The sequence below is a fragment of the Myotis davidii genome, unplaced genomic scaffold (assembly GCF_000327345.1).
Source record: "Myotis davidii unplaced genomic scaffold, ASM32734v1 scaffold169, whole genome shotgun sequence".
Classification (NCBI taxonomy): domain Eukaryota; kingdom Metazoa; phylum Chordata; class Mammalia; order Chiroptera; family Vespertilionidae; genus Myotis; species Myotis davidii.
This window is the reverse complement of record NW_006383005.1, coordinates 2,256,164-2,279,376: the sequence shown is the minus strand read 5'-3', so window position 1 is coordinate 2,279,376 and position 23,213 is coordinate 2,256,164. Positions and strand designations below refer to the sequence as shown.

The window sequence follows — 23,213 nt, the reverse complement described above, 5'->3', positions numbered from 1 at the left end:
GCGTGGGGCGGGGGTGTTGGGGTGTTGGTGGGGGGGGGGGGGGGGGTAGTGACAGTGTGAAGTTCTAGAGCCCACTGAACCTGAGTTTCAAACACTGGGTGAGGGTCTATCTTGTCTCTGATTGAAAAGGGGAAAAAATGTGGCCTACCTGGTTTGGCCCAGTGAAGAGATCATCGGCCTGAGGACTGAAGGGTCTCAGGTTTGATTCTGGTCAAGGGCACACGCCTGGGTTCTTGGCTCGATCCCCAGCGGAGGTGTGCAGGAAGCAGCCAATCAATGACTCTCATTATTGATGCTTCTATCTCTCTCTCCATTTCATTTCCTCTCTGAAATCAATAAGAGAGAAAGAGAGAGAGAGAGAGAGAGAGAGAGAGAGAGAGAGAATGTTTAAACAGCTGGTAAAATTTGGATTGTGCCTGTGGACTGGATGGTAGTGTTGCACTGATGTTGATTTCCTGGTTTGGATGGCTGTAGGTTTGGATGGTTAGGTAGGAGAGTAGCCTTATTTGAGGGACATAAATTCTGGAGCAAAATAAAACATTTTAGTTTATAAATATAACTGACTTGTTTCCATCTTTGGAAATAAGTACTGGACTAGTCAGTTTCTCAATTATTTTCCTGCTCTGACACACCTAAAAATATGACACATGCTTATCAGTATTAATACCTTTGTACTTGGTGTGTGCGTCATGGGTCTCTCTACATATTAGAATCTTGAGGGTGAGCAGGTGGAGCACTAGAGCTCACTGAGATTTGCAGGACTAGATGGTCTCTAAGGTTCTGTCAAGACTCTTCACCCATTTCAGAAATTTTCATCTAGTTCAACTGTTACTCTTTCTCTTCCACTTCGTATATTCTGCAGTCTTTGTTCATGCTCAGTCCCTTCTGAGATTAGCAATTCAGAGTGTCAATGTGGATCTGCTTCTACAGTTGGTCAGATGCCACATGAAATGATGAGTCTCCACACAAGGTGGTCCTGGCTTTAATATACTGCAAAAATAGCCCCGTCAGAGTACATGCTCCCAAAAGCCTTCAGTGTGTATACTGACATGAGCAACAAAAGTATTTAATATTGTATGTCAGACACTGGTTCAAGTGAGATCGACTGGTTATGTAAATCGAATGTTGACTGGTAGAGGCAGAACTGGAATTCAAGTTCCTTTGATTCTAAGTTTCCAGGGATGGTTTTTTGTTTTGTTTTGTTTGGTATTGTCATACACCATGACCAAATGGGATTTATTTCTGGGATGCAAGGATGGTACAATATCTGCAAATCAATAAACGTGATACATCACATAAACAAAGTGAGAGATAAGAATCACATAGTTATATCAATTGATGCAAAAAAAAGTATTTGACAAAATCGACACCCTTTCTTGATAAAAACTCGCAGCAAAGTGGGAATAGAGGGATCATACCTCAACATAATAAAAGTCTTATATGACAGACCTATAGCCAACATCATACTCAATGGGCAAAAACTAAAACCATTTCCCTTAAGAATAGGAACAAGACAGGGATGTCCACTCTACCACTCCCGTTCAACATGGTACTGGAAGTGCTCGCCATAGTGATCAAACAAGAAGAAGAAATAAAAGGCATCCAAATTGGAAAAGAATAAGTAAAACTATTGTTATTATTTGTCTTTTCCATCCCCATTCACTCACAACTATATGATAGTTTTCCAAAGGGCTTGAGAACACATGATAATGCAATTGGTCTATTTGCACTTATGTATTCTCGTGTCCTTAAATTTTCTCAGTTTAAATTTCTAACATAGTAACTATCAATAACTCTTTGGGTTTTTAATAATTTTTAAGAGTAAAAGGGGTTCTTAGACCAAGAATTTGAGAACCATTGGTATAAGCTCCCGATATTCAAAGTAAAAAGAATGGGAACCATTTATTAAAAAATATGTCATATAAACTAAATGATGACTAGATTTATATTTTGACATGCTTTTTCTTTAATAATTGTCAAATAAGTACATAAACTTTGAGGATTTTTGCATTATTTTTTTTTTTTTACTAAAAATGTACTTTAATTACATTAAAAATGACAGAGAAATAAACTTAATGTGCCTTCCTATCTGGAAAAGATTATTAAACAAACAGCTTTATAATTTAAAAAGATAAAGGCAATTACCAGGAACCAGCACAGGTTAAAACAAAAGTCACACCAGGATGAGGTCATAACCGATCTTTTTATATTATTAATTTATTTTTCAGTAATGGAGTTGCTAGATTATGGAACTGCCATTATACTGGAATATCCTGATTTCAGCAGGCATTGCGGGAAGTGACTCTGCATGACAGGCCATGTTACCTCATGGTTTAAAGAAAGCACACAGGTTGAGTTCAAATTCCAGCTCTACTGCCTACTGCCTACCGGTGTGACCTGGGCAGCTTACTTAACCTTCTTGTGCCTCACTTCTCTCTTCTGTCAAATAGAGAGATGAACAGTATCTACCAGAGAGTTGGCAGGTTACTGCAAGTAGATCATTTAGATCAGTGCCTAGCATATACTAAGTGTTTTATAAGTACTTTTAATTATTGTTGTCCTTTTTATAATATTTCCAATGCCTAGAACAGGACGCGGCAAAAAGCAAACATGCAATAAAATGTCTTGAATTAATAAATGAATAATCATTTTAATTAATAGTGATAATGATGATAACCACTTTCCCATGTACTGTATGCTTGCTATATGTTGGGCAAAGTAGTAAGTATTTAATGTACATTTACCTCATTTACTATTCCCTAAAGCAACGGTTCTCAACCTGTGGGTCGCGACCCCTTTGGCGGTCGAACGACCCTTTCACAGGGGTCGCCTAAGACCATCCTGCATATCAGCTATTTACATTACGTTTCATAACAGTAGCAACATTACAGTGATGAAGTAGCAACGAAAATAATTTTATGGTTGGGTCACATGAGGAACTGTATTTAAAGGGCCAGAAGGTTGAGAACCACTGCAAAGCAATTTGGGACACTTAGCGGCCCCATTTTACAGATGAGTTGAGACTTACAGAAGGGAAATAATTACTCAAGGTTGCAAACTATTAAATGATAGAGCCAACAGTCAAACCAGATTTGCTTACTCTAAAACTTCTCTTCTTTAACCATTTTGTTATACTTACTTGTGAATAAGACTGAAAAAAATGCAGATGAAAAAACTGTGTGGTTAACGATTTCACAGTTGTTGAATAACAGCGGCTAATTAAGAGATGGGTAAAGTTGGAAGTAAATTTTAGTAGCAAAGAAAGCACAGGGTTCTATCCATCTCAATGATTTTATCTAATCCATGGAAAAATAAATAGAAGGAAAGCTTATCAAGTTTATGGATGATAAAAGAAGGAGAGCACGCTCAATATTGTGAAGGACAGAATCAGGATTCAAATATATTTCCAAAGACTGGAATGATGGAACAGAAATTAGTACTGGCATAAGAAATACAAAATACTCCTTGGGGAATCTGTCTAAATACTTGTATTTAAATACTGACCCAATCTTGCTTTTTAGAATAATTAAAGCAGGAGAATTTTCAATTGTGAATTTTATTTTACAAATAAATTCTCTCAGAATTTATGACATTCACTTTATACTACTGCTTACTATACTATCTTTTACTATCAAGAAAATTGGAGTGGTATGAAAAGAACCCAGCGTGATATCTAGGAAAGAACGCAGGCTTTAAAGTCACAGAGACCTTGACGTAAGTCCTGGCTACTACACCTATCAGCTGAACTTCACTAAACGCCTGCTATGTGATCTGTATAAAAACAGGGCTAGTATTTAGCTTAAAAGATATTATGAAACTAAATAAAATAATGTATTTAAATAAAGGAAATAACATATTTAAAAGTACCTAACCAGTTAGATATCTAAACAGTTGCTTCACTCACACTCCCAAGCATTCAAGGCCTCTTCTACACTCTTCCCCCCAATGCTAAAGAAATGCACAATTTATTTAAAATATCAATAGAATTTCTGTTATGTAAAAAGACAATGTATAACATATATACCAAGCTTCAAAATTAACAAAAACACTTTTTTGTTAATTACTTCATTTGCTCCTCACAGAACCCAAATGAGACAAAAGAGTGCTGAATTATTCCCCATTGAATAAGGGAGGAGGAAATAGGTCTAAAAAGCTAGTTCATATAAAGAGCTAATGTCACTGGCTCTGAGACCTGCCAGAGTTAAATCCAGGCTTTGTCCTAATTTCCTCATTTGTAAATTGGGAATAATTCATCCTGTGAAGATTAAAATAAGTTTGGTTGCTCATTCATTCATTCATTCATTCAATAATATTAATTTAAAGACATTTAACACACATTATACTAGGTAGCTAGGATAAATTCTCCAATGACATAGACACAATCATTGTTCACATGGAATGTATAGTTAAGTGGGAGATAAGGCAGCTGTCACATAATCACACAGATACACATAAAACTATGACTGTGTTAAGCACGTTAATTTTATTAGATCATCACACTGTGTGGGAGGTATAACCAGGTTAAGGAGCTCATGGGAGTCTTCCTCAGAGAATGACACCAGAGGAGATGTAATGAAGGGAGTAATGAAGTAAGGAAGGGAGCAAAGAGGGGGTTTAACCAGCCTAAGAGGAGAAATTTAAGGATACGACATTAGGGTTTTTCCTACGAAGGTCCACCAGACCACCCTATTATGAAGCTCAAAGTTGCTAAAAACAGTCTAAAACAGAGATTATGCAGGGAGAAGAAAATATATTAAATAAATCTATTGATACTATCAGAATTTAAAAAAGAAGACAAAGCACAAAAACCTGCTTAATATACAAAAGGAATATTCAAGAAACAAAAAGAAACAATTGGATATTGACAAAACCTAAAACACTTACGAAGAGTTGCACCATAAAGTTGAAGACTCCAAGACAGTAGTGCATAATGACAAAAAAGAAAAATAAGAGAAAAATAAAGAATTAGGCCAGGATATCCCACATCTTAATGACAGGAGTTTCAGAAAAAGAAAACAAAAAGGGAGAATTAATACAAGAATCAAAGGGCATACTGAGGATATTTCATAAAGCTTCTAAAAAATATTGATCAGATACAAAGGATCAAGAACCAGATGGCTTTGAATTCTCAATACCTACACAGGAAACAAGAAAACAACAGAGTATTGACTTAAACATCTGAATAAAAATGGTTTTCAATCTTTAATTCTATACCCAAGTATCAGCACAAAATAATTACATTTTCATTAACATAGTATCTCAAAAACTTAGCTCTCATGTTCACTCTTTCAAGAAAGTACTAGAGGAGATATTCCCCAAAACAGAGTAAACCAAGAGAAGAGAAGACACAGGATACAGAAAACTGAAGAGCCAACAGAGGAAAGAGACAAAGGAAGATCTCAGAACAACTGCACTTGCATTGGACACAGGAGGGCAATTAATCCAGGTTAGGGAAGCGCAACACAAAAGATAGACCTAATGAGGGCCATCATCACTAAATTCTCATCAACTAGTCACCTAAAAATAAAGATAAGGAGAAAATAAAATTATCAATTGTTTTTATTCTGAGAGGGCAGGAGGGGACAGATGGAGGCAGGTAATGAGACAATAATGGATTCTCCCTTTTAATGGCTTCTATTTTCTCTGTAAATTAGGAAGAAAGACCACTTGCCACAGTAGTGAAAGAAAGGGTAAGTTTGAGGTTTGAAGAGAAGGAAAAAAGTTGAAATAATTGTTTAAAATAGGAGGGAAAGTTGACTAGGGAAATATAGTAGGAAATCTGAGCAGTGTTACCGGTCCATTTGAGACGGGTTCCACATTAATTTATGATCATGAATCTGTTGTCGAAAGATCTTCTTCAGTAGTATTTGGCTACTTAGATGCAGATACAAAGAGGTTATCTGAGTTCATCTAGAGTTGGGATTTCATTTCATTTCATTTATAAGATAGAATGTTATTTAAATAACGTATAATGAACTCTAATCAGGAAAACGAGAAAGGATAATGTGCCTAAAGTGATTAAGATAATTCCAGGGTGACATCAAGCATTATAAAAAGAAAGATAGCTATTATTATTACTAACCAAGGTCCTCTAGCAGTAAGTGATTTGATTATTCTAATTGGTAATCATTTCTCTCTCTCTCTTACCAGATTGAGCTCTTTGAGGATAAGGAGAGTGTCTTACTCATCTTTGCTTCTTCCCAAAGTGTAGTCCAGTAGCTACCATACTATAAACGAATATTAAGTATGTATGATTAAATTAATGAATCAAGTTTTGGGCATCCAAGCTATTCACATAAGTTTTTTTAAAAAATGATTCTAGCTAGGGCATTATTACCTTAACAACAATTCAAAAACTAGACATTTTCAAGAAAGACACTAAAGGGCCAGCCACTCCACTGTCACTTCAATGACAGAAACTTACTAAGAGGCTAACAGCATGATTAATGGGAGTTTTCCAATACTGCAGACTATAGAATTAGCATGAGAAAGAAAATGAATTAACATGCACAACAGGAAAATTAAGGTATACTTTCTTATTTTTTAGGTATAAGAACTGCCTCTATTTTTATCACTTCAGTACCCTTTAATATTTCATGAAATGAGTAATCTGAAGCATAGCCTATCCAAATGCTGATCACATACATACATGCACGAGAGCAGACCGGGCCGATTAACGTGTTTTGTTTTGTTTTGTTGGCAGAGGGCAAATACCTAAAAAAATACTGCACCTTTCTTTCCTGGTTTATCAAAGACCATAGGATTTTAAGTAAGAGAACTTATTTGGCTGTAGATTCAATGTAAAGAAACATAAAGATTTTGTTTTTGGTTAAACTAATATAATGTTCATTTTAAAGTATTCAAAAAGGAAAAATACAGTTAACAGCTTTGATTTAATACTAAAAGGATATAGAAAAATCACAATCTTAAGTGAAACCTGTACTAAAAATCCTATCCTATATAATAAAAGGCTAATATGCAAATTGTCCCCTTGACCAGGAGTTCGACCAGGGGATGAGGCCAGCCCACCAACCACCCGTGGCCCCTCTCCTGGCCAGCCCGTCCCAATTGGCACAGGCCAGCCAGACCCCTCCTGTGCATGAATTTGTGTACCAGGCCTCTAGTCTTTAATAAATAGGTTGTATGAAACCATATTATAATGGGAAGCCATATCTAAGTCTGAAGCACTAAGTAAGATACTAAAGTATCCAATAAGATACTAAAATGCCTAAACCTCTAGGTACATTTCATGGGAAAAAGTATGCAAAGTTCAAAACGATCCCTTGTCTCTCTCACCACCTGTATTCTAACCAGCAGGTCAGAAAAGGATAGAAGCTAGGAAAAGTGTAAATCAGGCAGTGAAAAAAAAAAAAAGTCGTTAAAAAACTTGCAATAGGATACTTCTTAGTCCAGTTGGACTCTCTCTACCACTCCCATTTTTCCCTCAAGCTTCCAGGAAATGTCCTATCTCTACTCTCAAGGAAAGAACTTGTCATTTCTGGACAGAGTTTATCTGTCCCAGAGTCACTGTTAAAAAAAAAAGAGCGCCCACTCCTGTTGCATTCCCATTCTCAACACCTTGGATTCATACAGCAAAGAATTCAATGAAAACAATGTATTTGATAATCATTAAGGACAATGCATTTGAGAAGATGGGTTGAAAATTTAGAGAAAGAATAATCAAATGTTTGTGTTCTTGAGAAGACAAAAGAGAATGAGATATAATTCAAAGCAGAACTTGTCTGCCAGCAATAAGGGGAAACTTGGTGGCCGGTTAAAAAAGTTTTCTTCTCTTCCACTCCCTTTCCTTAAAGTTAGTGCAAGTCAAAGATACAAATAGTGTATAAATAGGGACAGACCAAGATCGCGTTTGGGCACACAGAAACTGTAATCCAACCTATCTACATTTCAGAGTGATACTCAGGGCGGAGGTATTATCACATAACTTACTAGACACCTTTTCTTACAAGTTTTTCCATAGGTACCTCAAAGACCATAAAATAGTGATGTTCAAGTTTACCTATCAATGAAAAGTTATAGGATTTTTAAAAATATAAGCTTTTAAAAAATAATCTTATTTTATATATTGATAACCTTTATACAGTAAATATCTGCTGCTACTAGGGAATAATACAATCCTTTACTATGATTTGGCTTTAAACATGTTCTTACACTAAAAATTAATTCAGAATTACCTAAAACAGAGATTACCCAAACAAGATCAAGTATATTCCAACAAAATGCAAAGTAGCCTGGATGCTATTCTATAGACTCAATCCCATGTACTGAACATACAATTCGTCAGTTATTTTTGTCTTTAATGAAACCAAATTACCACAGATATTAAGGCTGTTTTACCTTCATAATGTTAACTAAATCTGTTTGATAGTAGCGATCCTGGTGTGCATTTGCTGCTGCTAATGTAAGAAGATAATCATTCCTTGCGTGGGTAGCTTTGGAATTACACTCAGATCGCCGGGCTTTTAACTATAACATAATAAAAGAAAAAAAATCAGTGCAAACTGGTATTACAGTGCAAAACATTACCTCTCTTAGTTGGCAATTAATGGCTCAACAAGAGTAAAGGTCACGTGCAGAAACATTTATATGCATACAAAACTATTCAACACTATTGAGGAAATAAGTGAACAGTACCTAGAACTGTTAAATATGGTAAGAGTGTTTTCAAATATTTGTTATTTACACTTAACATACTTCCAAAGCTTTTTAGAGAACTTTAAAGTATTTTGTGTGTTTTATCCGAATGGGAAAATAAAGGTTCCCAAATTAAGTACCTTATCGTTATTGTCAAAGATATGGGTACTTCTGTTGGAGACAGAAAATTGTTTTTAAAAATTCAATACTATTAATGTGCCAAAAGAAATGCATTCCCGATGGGAGCCTGGTAGCCAAAGCCAGGCCACTAAGCTTACCTATCAAGTACTTCACCCCTGAGGGTCCCACAGGAAAAAAAACACTTGCTACTAGGAATTTGTGCTCAGGGTCTACATATCAATGAAATGGATTTTATAGAGCATTCTAAAGCCCGTGGACTAAGTCTCTTGTACTAAGAATTAAAAACATAAGGATACCTAAGCAGATCAAGTACAGAAACCTATCTGCAAAACAATCTTGAGAAGCAAGCACTGTCCAAAGTGTTGACACCTGGGTGAAATCCGCCCCGAACCCAAGGAACTGGGAAGGAAAGTTTTCCCCAAAGGTAATGACTTTAAAACACTTCCCCAAATTAGTTGAAAATAATTGACCTCCATCATCAAGACACAATTCTTTTATTTTTTTTGAAGATAAGGTTTCTCAATTGTGAAATATAGTTTTCAAAAACTCACCTTCACACTTGCCTTCTGTAAACTGATTCTTGATTGGAAAAGACTAAGTTTAGATCTGTTATAAAAACAGAAAAATATGGTTAATAAAACTATCAAATTTTATCATAAAGTGATTATTTTAATTACTACATTTTTTAAAGTTACCCTTTTCCACAACACTATTCTAAAAGAGAACTAATGCCCTGACTGGTTTGGCTCAGTGGATAGAGCGTCAGCCTGCGGACTCAAGGGTCCCAGGTTCGAGTCCAATCAAGGGCATGTACCTTGGTTGCGGGCACATCCCCAGTAGGGGGCGTGCAAGAGGCAGCTGATCAATGTTTCTCTCCCATCGATGTTTCTAACTCTCTATCCTTCTCCCCTCCTCTCTGTGAAAAATCAATAAAATATATTTAAGAAAATAAATAAATAAAAATAAAAGAGAACTAAAATAATGGAAAACCAAGATCAGTAATTATTTTCCTTTATTTTACTACAGGAAGAATGTAATGTAATGAGACAGAAAATACTGAGATTAATAAAATAAAATATCCTGAATGACAAAAAAATCAACTAGATAAATTCAATATAAAGGTATTTCATAAAAAACAAGAGTCATCAATCTATAGGTAATTTCCATATTTTACAATTACTCATACTGTAGTTCCTACATGGAAAGCTTAAACCCAGGAATAACCAACCTATGGAGGCAAAGGTTAGCAGGCTTTCAGGGCAGTGTGTGATAGGCTGCAACAATGCCACAATGCAATCCACAGTATGATAGTGACTGGACTCTAGCAAGTCTTTAATTCCATTATTTCTCACATTAAAAGTTCTTGTTTGGGTGCCTGCCTGTGTGCCCTCTTCACTCTTAATGTAGTATTTGCAACACAATGAGAAAGTCCCTGGACTCTCTGCCCTACATGTTTGTTTTTTTATTAGTGCATGGATGTGCAATACTTTATTTTATAATCTCCTATTCATGAACAGTTGGGTTATTTCTAACTTTTTGCTTTTATTTATATTTTGTATATATCTATATATATTTTTTTCTTCTTTTTCTTTATTGAATAAGGTATTACATATGTGTCCTTATCCCCCCATTGTCCCTCCTCCCCACTCATGCTCTTACCCGCCCTGGTGTCTGTGTCCATTGGTTAGGCTTATATGCATGCATACAAGTCCTTTGGTTGATCTCTCCCCCTAACCTCCGCCCTCCCCTACCTTCCCTCTGAGGTTTGACGGTCTGATCGATGCTTCTCTGTCTCTGGATCTGTTTTTGTTCATCAGTTTATGTTGCCCTATATGGTTTTGTTCTATTTTATCTTCTCCCAATCTGGTGTCATGATTTCCCTCAATCCCTTTTAGTATGGGAAGGGAACCATAATCTAAAAATTAGTAGCTAAAATATGTTGGCTTTACCCAAACAACCAGAGATAACAAGAAGAAAGTCAATAGACAAGTGCTAAGAAACAATTAACATTCCTACAACCAGTGAATTTTGAAGCTGCAAAGTTTGTCTTGACTGCAGTGTCATGGCGATTGCAGTGGAGAATTCAACACATGTTTTGGCAGCTGAGCCATACTCTGAAGCTGCAGACCACAGGGCAAGCAGGTCCCTGCAGAACAGATGTGACAAGGACAGCAAAAGCAGCCTCTCCCTTTTCTAATGAGAGAGAAACATTTAAGGATGTACACACATATGCATCAGAACTACTTCCCCACTGTTAAAAAAAATTGGGTCCAAGATATTCCTGCTATTTTCTACCTTGCCATATTCATACTTCATGGGGGTTTTGGTTTTTATCAATTGTATTCGTTTTCATTTTAATCTAGAAAAACAAAGGCCGCACACTTTAAAATTTGAGAGGGCCCATTCAGGTTTGGGGGGGGGGTCCTCAATTATCCATTTTTTTGTAGCCATTATCCAAATAGTCTGAGTTGCACTTTGATTTTCCAATGTAAGGTTTTAAGTTTTTGGCTTCTGCTTCATTTATGAATCCTCATATAATTCTTGTATGGTACTAAAGTAGGTAATCAATAGAATAATACAGTCCCTGTCCTCAGCGATTACTATTTAGAACAAATAAGATATATGTATGTATGTATGTATGTATGTATGTGTGTGTGTGTGTGTGTATATATATATATATATATATAATGAACTCTTCCTCATCTACCTTCCAAATGTTAACATCACTTAGGGTTCCAACTCAACCTCCCATCTCATTTTATATATGATTTCATCCCTATACCTATCGTCTGAAAGGCAGTTAACCCCCAGATTCTCATCTGAGAATGAGTTATATGACTCCCTACAAAATACATTCATACCAATGGTCACCAGGTTTTGTAGAACCTTCATATACAAATCGGAACTCATCTTTGCCTTCAAATGATATCCCTCTTCCTTTGAGATGCATATCTCTCCTAAAGTGCACATCTCACCAACAGTCAAATCATTTATCAAATGATATGTATTTCAGTTTTCACGTCCCCATTCCTGTTCTTCCTTCCCATCTTTACTCAGAAAAATCATATTCGTTCTCCAAGACTCTGTTCAAACATCACTTCTATAAAGGTTTCCTTTTACATTAGGCAAAATGAGTCTACTTTCCGTCCCTACGTATTATCATACTGGAGGCTTGCTGCATGAAATTTGTGTACTCCGGGGGAGGGGGAATCCCTCAGCCCAACCTGCACCCCTCTCACAGTCCGGAAGCCGTCAGTTGGACAGCCTTAGCGCTGCTGCGGAGGCAGGAGAGGCTACTGCCACAGCTGCTGGGCTCGACAGCTGTGAGTCCAATTTCTGGCTGAGCGGTGCTCCCCCTGTGAGAGTGTCTGCCCCCTGGTGGTCAGTGTGCGTTATAGGGACTGGTCATTCCACTCTTCAGTCAATTTGCATATTAGCCTTTTATTATATAGGACAACTACTACAAATAAATTAGTTACTAGGTAAGTGACTTTAGGCACTTAGTTTCTTTAAGTTTACTAGGAATAAACAAATCATAAAATCACTTTTAAATATATTAGTCTTTAATTATAGGCTTTAAACTTCTTTAGGGCACAAAATTTAATCTTACTCATATCTGTACCCATAGCACCCAATATAAAGTAATTATTAAATAAACAAGTAGTGAGTAAAGATGAAAAGGCATTTCTTACTCTGCAGTTAATTTTCCAGAAAAGTTACACACTGAAAATGTCCAATTCATATCCCCTTTGAATTTGAGCCATGTCAGAAGGAGTTCCTTTCAATCAGCATCTGTGACCATTTGACCCTGTCAAACCCACACTTCGCAGGAACAGCCCTCAACTGTCCTCATTTTCACCCTGTAGGCCCTGCCTTGAGTATGTATTTCTGTATGTGCTACAAATCAGTCAATTCTTTGTTCTAGAATCCCTGAGAGTTTTTTTTTTAATATATTTTATTGATTTTTTACAGAGAGGAAGGGTGAGGGATAGAGAGTTAGAAACATCGATGAGAGAGAAACATCGATCAGCTTCCTCCTGCACACTCCCTACTGGGGATGTGTCCACAACCAAGGTACATGCCCTTGACCGGAATCGAACCTGGGACCCTTCAGTCTGCAGGCCGATGCTCTATCCACTGAGCCAAACTGGTTAGGGCTCCCTGAGAGTTTTAACAAACAAGTTCCATAACAGGATATTCCTAATGGAGATCACTTGATCTAAAAAATTTTGGTTCTTTTTGGGAAGATGGGTTCATTCCCTCTACAGGAAATATTTGTATGCTGACAAAAATAAAGTAATAAAGACAATACATTAAATCAGGGAAACAGTAAATAGAAAATATATTTCCCAGTAACATTAAGTACTTTATGAACATTCAATTACCAAACCTTGGTAGTACATATACTTCCCAGGAGTCCTTAAATTTTCACAAGATACTTAGGAGATTCTTTAATTTCTTGCAGATAAAAAACATATTAGGAAGACACTCCCCACACCTTACTAGTCTGTACAAGTGTTCATAGCCTTTCTGATTTCATGACTCGGAGTTCAGACCCCTAGATTTTGCATCAGTGAGCACTGAATGGGAGTCTTAGCTCTCCTCACAGACCTCTTCAGAGTTCCATTCTAGGATACAGGCTTTTTTTCCCCTTAAAAACGTATCTTTTCTCAAGTTGTCATTGCAACTCTACTGTTTGCTTCATTATCTCTTGCTATTACCCAATGTCATTTCCTTCTTTTCCTAATTATTCTCAAAAGAATGAATTTGTAAATTACAAATGCAGATGTAAAATTCACAAAGTTGCTGAAGCAGACATAAAAAAACTATATATACTAGAATTTCACATAAGAGGAAAACTGTGCCAGGGGCAGGGTCTCTACACTGAGGTCAGTGTCCTTGTTCATGTGATGTGTCCATGGTCCCTCCCTCAATGACATGCTGATGACCAGGGATTTCCAACTACAATTGACTTAGAGTCTAGCATGAGAAAAATAAGGCTCTGAAACCCTGATATTCAGACACCATACCATCTTTAACTAGACTTTTGCTAAGATTTCAACACAATATTCCTTTGTCTTCTTTAGATAACTCAATTTAATGTAAAAACTGACTAATCAAATCTTCTTATTTGGCTATATTATTTTAAGTAAAATCAGCTAATATAAAAAATTTTTTGATCTGAAGTACACTTACAGGTCAGATGAAACCAACATAACCTAAGAATGAGTCTATGCCTGATATTCATAGAAAACAAAGGATTCGCAAAAATAACATTTATTTGCATAATCACTTTTTCACAAATGCTAAAACATACTTTGCCTCGATGTCAGCTTTCTCTCGTACTGCATGAGCCATCTGTTCAGTCTCAAAGTACTTCTTTTTGCCTTTAGCTAAATCTTTCACTGTCTCTTGTAATTCAGTTTGGATCTTTGTCAACTGGTCCACACACTGTAAAATAAAAAGTTCAATTATTATGAGTTTAGTTTGAGGCTTACATAAATTAGTTTGTCCCAAGAACTATGCGCTATCCCCGTAGGATGTAAACCCAGGAGAAGAATCCACACTCCTGGTCTCCTTCAAATTGCAAATCAAAATCCAGCGAACGGCTGATACTCCCACTGCAAGTAATGTACGGCCCAGTGTCACAGTTTGCTGAACAACTTTGTTCTGGGAAATCATCTCTGAGTGCTAATGACTGGCATTAAGGTAAGATAAGGAGAGCAACAGTGAACATGCTCTTACTATTGGAGTTCTCATGGCAATAAAGGTAAAATAATAAAGCAATTCTGTGTTTCTTCATAATCTTAATAAAGTTTCTATATGTTTGGGGAACCAGTGGTACAAAAGGTACTGAAGAATTCACTTCTAGAAAAGAAGTGAAATCTGAGAAGTCTGACGTTTGATAAGCCCAAGATGGAGAGAAGCAAGAAACCTGGGTCCCACAATAATAATTACTACTCAAAACTATCCCCAACTCTTTGGATGCACATATACACTCTGGAAAGAATAGACATAATAACACCAAGCAATGTTTAATCAATAAACTCCTGTTATACATCGAGGCCAAAGTAGCACTATTTTGGGACCCTTCTGGATATCCAAAAGGGAATAATTTTCCCTGGTTTAAAACAAACCACTGAAAAGTTTCCCCAGCCTGAGGTCAGTTCAGAGTAGCCCCCAATGAAAATCTTGTGAGCCTGGAACAGCACAGACAGTGCTTGGCGGACACTGATAAAAGCTCAGCAAAGCAGGAAGAGACAGTGGTGAAGGCCTCCACAGGCTGAACAGTGTGGAGTAGAGCAAGGACATCGGGAGAGCAAGGACAAACTTAAACTTAGCCATGTGACATATAGGACAGAATTTCCCAGAAATTGTTAGGTGTCAAGAAAGGTACTCCTTTACAAGAACTGAGAGATCTGGAAGGTTCCCTATGGGTACATGTATTGAGCATTTAATAATTGCCAGGCTGTGAATAAAGGGTTAAGAAAACACACCTCTTTCCTTCTGCATAAAAACTGGAGCTTTAGGTCTGTGTTTCAGTGGAAACCTGATGAGGACAGTGTCAACTCAGTTACTCAACAACAATGCTTATGAACCCTGATAGGTAAATTGCATCAACTGGGAAAAACTGTAAATGAACTATAAGCAACAAATGAACAAATAAAACAAACTCCTAGACACAGGCAAGAATATGGTGGTCACCAGAGGGGAAGAGGCTGCATGAAGAGAGTAAAGGAGATCAACTATATGGTGACAGAAGGAGACTAGATTTTGGGTGATGAGCACACAATGCAATAAGCAGATGATGCACCAAAGAACTGTACACTTGAAACTTACATAAATGATTGAACAATGCCACTCAAAAGGCTACTATTTTCTCTATGTACCACAGTATCAGATGCACTTTGTGATAGTTCATATCTTTAAAAAGATTCTCAAAACTCTTATAAAATTCTGGTTGATTCTATTCCAACTTGCTTTTCCCCCTTTACATATGTTTCCAAGATACTAGTTATTAAACTACTAGAGATAGCCTATGTTTACACTGAAGAGATCTCTTGTAATCCTTTCTTCCCTACAACCAAATGTTCTCCATAACCCAAGTGAGCTATTCAAGTCAGAGTAATTACGGTTTTTCTTCAAAGGAAAGTGCTCTCTACGTAGCAAAATACCAAAAATATTTATTTTTAAAAAGTCATAAAACTTAATTTGCATAGGAAAAGATTACCTAGGGCTTTCTTTCCAACTTCTAAAATAAATTTCGCCTGTGGGAATCTACTTTTCTGGGGTGGACTATTATATACTTAAAAAGAAGCTTAATGTTGCCTATGTTAAGAAAAGCCCAGCTCTCCCCCAAGAGATACCAGCACTGAGCAGACAGAATCAAGTGTATAAGTTTACATTAAGGCTAAGGGATCATATAAAATGATGACAAACTTGGATATTATAACTTAGATCGTAGTAAAGAAATTTTAAAAAGAATGACCTCTGAGTATGACACGGAAAGAATATAGATAGAGAGACAGATGGATAGATAGGACAGGTAGACTTGCTGATAACTTGAAAGCAGAAATAAAAATAAAAGTAACTTGGGCCAGTACATCCAAGTCCTACAAACTAGTAGGTTCTCTGACCAAGTAGTCATGTCCTGGAAATTTACCTTAAAAAAAATAACTGAAAAAAGCAAAGCTAACTTTTATTGCAGATTATTGTTATGATTAAACAGAGGTATGATGAAATAAAGTAGCATAAATGAAAAAGTCATTCAGAAATAATAATAAATAAGCATAAAGGTTGTACAGAAATATGAGGAGTTCTAGTCAAGATGGAGGTATAGGTTAACATGGTACTAGGAACCTCCATAATTACATCAAAATTACAACTAAATTACAGAACAACTATCATTCAGAACACCTGAAATATGGCTGAACAGAAGTCCTATAACTAAGAATATAAAGAAAAAGCCATATCAAGATGGGTAGAAGGGGCAGGGATACCAAATGGGTTGGTCCTACACCATGTGTGGTGGTGAAAAACCAGGAGAAATATCTCAAATTCAGAGGTCCTCCACTAAGGAGCGAAGGGTCTCAGGGGCCCCACATCAGAATCCCCAACCTGGGGAAAAGTTCCGGTGCCAGGAAGAAAAGTCTCTCTAACTTCTAGCTGTAAAAGCCAGTGGGGATTGAGGCTGAGGGAGACAAAAGTTGGCTGGAGTCCCAGGCAGTTCCTCTTAAAGGGCCCATGCACAGACTTACTGAGACTCACTTGCTCTGAGCTCCAGTACTGGGGCAGCAGCTCCAAAGGCACCAGGGGAAGAACTGAATTGTCTGGCTTCAGGGCAAGGGCTAAGGGGCAGCTTTCTCTCAGACAGCAGTGCTGGAAGAGGCCATTGTTCTTTTTCTGAGCCCTAACTCCACTGAGCCAGCAGGCAGGCCCCATATCTGAGTCTCCATTAACTTGGCTTACAATGTTCACCCCAACCTGAGACCCTGCCCCACCCAACTTGTGGGCCCACCCAAGCTATTACTAGTGGCTTTTCCATACAAACAGCTTCTCTTGGCTCATGCTTCAGAATTTTCTAAAATCTCCCAAATTAGCAGCATCTGGCCTGTGTGTGCTCCTAATTCCTGCTAAGTGGCCCCAGTCCTAGCACTAGTGGTAGCCAGCCTAAGAAGAAAAAGAAAAAGAATATGTAGATGGTTTAGTTGTTCCTATATGGAGTTAGTTATCATAAAGTTTGGGAGGTACAATTGGAAAGGCCAATTGCAGTGGCCATCTGTTGCTTTTGTTTGTGAATGTTTCTTTGGGAACCCATCTCCATTTTCCTTCGGAGAATCTCTTTCCCCATTTTTAGTCCATGTAGTTTATATGACGATTGTAACTCCTGACTGGAGTGGGTGGGCTGTGAGCCAAGATAACCCAATGAGTTTCAATTCTGGTGGTTTTGTTAGAACTACTAGAAAAATAGAAAACATGGAATGGCTAGCTATAAGATTTTAAAATCTGGCACTTTGGGGGCCACCTTGTGAAGAGAGTTGCTAAAGAATGAAGCCACTGGAAAAAGCAGAGCTAATGGACGGGAAGGAAAAAACTAAATTCTAATATTATTATTTGAACACCTGGATCCACCCCACCTAGATTCCATCCATGATGAAATGTACAAGCGAATACATTTTCATCTTGGCTTAAATGTCTGAAGTTGGTTTGTGTCATTTATAATCTCAGAGTTTTGACAGTTAGCCTAATATGTACCTAATGTTTAACAATTGCTTAGATGAAACATAAACATGATTATCAGCTATAATATAAAACAAGTTAATTCACATATGAGGGCTTGTCAAATATCACCAAACATTCTTTGCTCAGGAATGTTGGTTACATTCAGGTCAGAGACTATTCTACCAATGGAAGAAAAAAAGTAAAAGAGGTAAACTCTTTCAAAATATTCTGATAGTGAAAAAGGTGGAACATTCCAGTAATTCAGTTTGATTTGTTGAAAGCACTGATATTTGAAACATGGTATTGCCAGTTAGGAAGTTACAATATTATTCATTTCCTGTCTTTTCTTAGCATGCACAAATGGGTATATGTATATACACATACAAAATATTTTCTTTAAAATCAAAGCACTGTTTGGTCAGTGGTTATATAGTTTATTCACCATGTTTGTTTTAAAAAAGGTATTTGATCAAAGATAAAAAAGTGCATTCTTATAACATATGTTAAGATCAACTGATATTATCTGATCGCTCGAAAGAGATTAAAATTTTATATACACACAACATACACTTAACATATTCATATTATGCTTTGACAAAAAGGAAGATTAGTGTTTGTTGCTTTTTGTTTGTACAAAAGTTCTGAAAATCCAAATGACAATTAGAATCAAAATACTGGATGGCTTCTGAAACATTATATTCTTAAATAATTACCTTAATATCTTCTAAAGTATTAATAATTCCCCAAGAAAAATTTAATTGCTTCTTAGGTGTCATGACAATCTCTATTTTTGTAACTCTATTTCCAAAAATGACATAATTCCATTACCTATTTCCAATAGCAAGCCTTTCATAAAAATCACATTTAATAATGATTTTTCTGTGAATTTTTAATTTCTGCATAATCAAAGAAAGATCTATTTGAAAACTTTTACTTTTACATAACCTATATCCGTGGTCAGCAAACTGGCCAGCTTGCACAAAATATCACGTGCAAGCACTCATAAAGTGTGATTGAAACTTCGTGTCCTATGCCCAGAAGTCGGTATTTTGTGGAAGAGCCAGTATTTTGTGGAAGAGCCACACTCAAGGGGGCAAAGAGCTGCATGTGGCTTGCGAGCCACGGTTTGCCAAGCCGCAGTTTGCTGACCACTGACCTATATAATTAAATTTAGAGTATATCATTTTTGGTAATTTTTGGTAATAACTTTATATTTTGACAAAGTGTCAACTTCTTTTAAATCATTATGCAAATGGCTTAAATTGAAGCTATATTGAATTTTTTTACGACTCAGTGAGATTAATAAATTGTAACTATTTTAATATACACCAAACTATACCAATGTTGTAAAACTATAATCTATTTACTTAAGCTAAGTTGAAAATTAATATTTAAGTATTTACAGAACTTTCAGAATGTCCACACATTAAATTTACACTCACCATTGTCAGTTAATAAAACACAGTAGATAGAAAGTACATGTTGAAATCAGAATTGTGATCAAATAGGAAAGCTCCAAGTATTAAATGCAATCTATATATATAAAAAGCCAGCGATCATAATGGCCATAACGACTGGTCATTATGACACCCACTGTGGCCAGCAAACCAGTCGATTAGGGGGTGGGTGGGGCCAGTCGGCCAACCTCGTGGCCCCTCCCCCCTGCCCCCGATTGGACTCTCCCACTCCGATTAAGAGCGGGGGCCGGCTGGCCAAACACTCCTTCCCTTCCCCCTGGCCACCCCTGCCCCCAATTAGCCTGCCCCACCATGATAGGCCCGCAGCCCCTCCCCCTGGCCGGTCCACCCCTGATTGCACCCCCCACCCCATTTGGGGGTGGGGATGGCTGGCCCACCACCCACAGCCCCTCCCCATGGCCAGCTCCACCCCCAATCGGCCTCCCAACCCCAACTGGGGGTGGGGCCCACCGGCCAATTGTCGGCAGCTCCTTCCCCCAGCCGGCCTGGCCCTCATCAGGCCCCGATCAGGGAGGGCTGGCCGGCCAACTTCTCACCATCTCCTCCTCCCAACAGGCCCAGCCCCAATCTGCCCCAATTGGGGCCCAGGCGGCTGGACCTGACCCATGCACAAATCCGTGCACTGGGCCTCTAGTTTAATATAATCTTGCAGATTACAAATATAACAGATATTAAAATGCATATAAGAAAAAAACAAATAGAAACAATACCCTTTTCAGTTGCTGTTCTTTTAAGCTTCTCACTGTCCTTGCAGGCTCAGAAATGAAGTTTTTATAGTTTTCACATATATTGATCCGAGACTGGGCTACCTGCATTGTTCCCTCGAGAAAAGATTTCCAAACAGGATACATGCTCCTAAGTTCAAAGAGGGACAGAAAAGCATTAGGTAGGGAAGAGAAAAGCTGTCTAACCTTTTTCTTACTGGTTAACACTGACAAACAGAAAGAATGTTGTCTTTATAGTTAAAAGTGTATTTACACTGGTTTATAGGAAGCACTATTTTTAGAATACATAAGTAGAAACACAGCATATAGTCTCTCTCTCTATGGCTTAAAAATTGGCTGTTTTGATTAATTAGTTATTCCGATTACTGGTTAAAGTGATACAAGGATTGCAATTCCAGACAAAGCTAACACTATAAAAACCAGTCAATAATTCAGCCTGTAGGACTTTCATAGTCTCAGGGTCATCATTAAGATTATCAAGTGTCATTATTTCAACAAGATATTTTCTTAATTTTTATCGATGAAGTAACTGAGACTCAGATTTAGAGAATTAAATCACATAAGAATGCAGCAGTACTGAAATACAGATGAAGGTTAGGTACATTCTATTTGAACTACATCATATCACTCTCACACAAACTGATGTGACATGGGGGGTGGAGAACAACTGCTTATGTGCTGGAGAAATCTATTTGTCTGACAAAAGGAGTCTATGGCATCATTGCGTAACATCTATTTCTCTGTTGTAATAATGCTTAGCCAGCATCACACTGTGGCTTGGCATCACTTCAAGCAAATCCCATTACCTTTACTTGATAAATGTGCTCAGCAATCTCTTGGGAAAGTCAAATAATTATTCACCTGTGTTTTTTTATAGCCAACTTCCTTTTCAAACCTTCTCTTCTACTTTGCTAAATGCCTTAGCCAGCTCTAGTATGACCATACACAAGCTATAAACATATTTTATAACATATCAGAACAATGGACGGTACTTTGTTTTATAAAATGAGATACATGCACTGATAGATTACAACATTCATCTCCTGAGATTTCCTTTCCTAGGTCGTGTGGATTTTCTACTATAGCAATGTATAGGACCATATACTACATAAAATGCTAGCGGGGGGAGTGGAGGGCAGGGAGGCAATGGATGATCCATGAAAACAAAACAAAAATTAGCTGGGCCCCCATCGTAATTAGAACTAAAAAAAACCTTGAAACTATTTTTCAACCAAGGAAACAATTAATTTGTGCAAAAAATTAGTTTTTGTAATATGTCAAATGAATCAGTTTAGATGGAAATATTCATTTACTTAGATAGAAAATAAATAAATCAATCTTTGGAAAAAAGATTCAGTGTAGTGTGCTAGCAAAAACTATCAGCATAAAAGTACTGATGGACTTAGAGAACAGCAAAATCAATTTCCTCTAAGGCCTTACTGCATGACAATCAATGCAACCTGGGTGTGAACTCACACAGGACCTCCAAAGCAGTCCAAACAACTGATTTCCTCAAAGAATCAAAAGCTCAGTACTATGTTTTATAATCCATTAATTTATATTAAAATATATTTTAAAATCCTAATAAAAATGAGAAAACATATATTTTTTCAATCTCACAAAAAAATAGGTATACTTTTAATTCATTCACACCGGATGGCTACTGTGTTGGTTGTTGTCACTTTTTAAATTTAACAATCTAAGGGAAAAGAGGTTAGTGCCCCTGACTAAACAGTCAGGCACTGCATGTTTTAAAAAATTTTGCGGCGCATCAGCGTGCCATGGCACACCGGTTGAAAACGCTGACCTAGGTGACTGTTGCTCATCCTTCAAATCTTGAATGCAACTTCCTTAGGAAAGTCTTTTATGATCACCACCAAGCCGACCCACAAACTCAGTCAAGACTCTCTCTGTTATTTGTTCACTTGTCTTGAGCATTTTCCCTTCAATTATAAACAGCGTTATGTAATTATTTAAAGTCTGTCCTCACTATAGTAAAAATTTCATGAAGGCAGGGGTATATGTCTTTCTCACTATTATATTCCTGGACCTATCACATGGCCTACTATTTAGAAAGATTATAATAATTATGCGATGAATGAAAAAAAGAAGTAAATGGATGAATATATAAATTCATTTTATAATACTGTACAATGAGGCCTATACAATAAAAAATATTTTCATTATACAATTTAAAAGGAGATCTTTATAGAGTAACAGATCTGTAGTAGGCAATCATATTCTCAACAATGAGATACCATGGAAAACACAGAATTCAGTTACTAGTCAGTCAGAAGACCTGGGTTCAAGTTCTAATTTAAGGAATATAATCATATGTAACTTTTCACTTTACTTTCAGTTCCCCAACTGGCAAACAAAGCAATAACAAAAATACCTGCACAATATAACTCACAGGGCTATTTTAACAATTAAATGCAAATGATGTGACACACAGATTCTTTTAAATGAATAAATAGCAACAGTAGCAGAATTGTAAAAGAGAAGCACTTCTTGTTAACACAGTAGTGGTAGTTATAAGCTAGTGGTGTTTTTCATTCTGATTGGGGAAAAATAATAATGGCTTATAGAGTGATTTAAAATTTTTATCTTATGTCACTAGGCTTCATATAAGTAACTCTGAAGCAGAAGGAAAGGTATGTATGGTATTTTATTAATCTGCTCAGGTCAGGAAATGAGGGTCAAAATTACAAAAGAAAGGAGAGAAATTATTTTAAGAACCTATCACATGCTAGTCACTATGTCATGTAGTTTACATTTATCATACCACTTAATTCTCATGATAACTTTGTAAGATAGGCATTTCCCCATTTTGCAGGACCATTTTGCAGAGAAGAAAAGTAAAACTTAGAAATGTTGTGAAAATTTTCTAAGGCTATCCATCTGGAAAGTGCACTCCCATGGTCATAACCTAGACTTTGCCATTGCCAACAACTACCTCTCTGCTCTAACTCCAATTTTATTATCTGTTTGC

The 23,213-nt window shown here is 36.9% G+C and overlaps 1 protein-coding gene across 1 annotated transcript in view; it reads right to left on the bottom strand.

Moving 5' to 3' along the window:
• Nucleotides 1-23,213, bottom strand: part of FCHSD2 (FCH and double SH3 domains 2) — a 169,066-nt gene that overhangs the window by 72,118 nt on the left and 73,735 nt on the right. Inside the window, exons 5-8 of the mRNA XM_006777958.2 lie at nt 20,207-20,351; nt 14,114-14,247; nt 9,348-9,402; nt 8,359-8,487 (exon numbers count right to left, since the gene is read on the bottom strand). Coding sequence (XP_006778021.1) covers nt 8,359-8,487; nt 9,348-9,402; nt 14,114-14,247; nt 20,207-20,351 — 463 coding nt within the window. The remainder of the gene's footprint in view (nt 1-8,358; nt 8,488-9,347; nt 9,403-14,113; nt 14,248-20,206; nt 20,352-23,213) is intronic.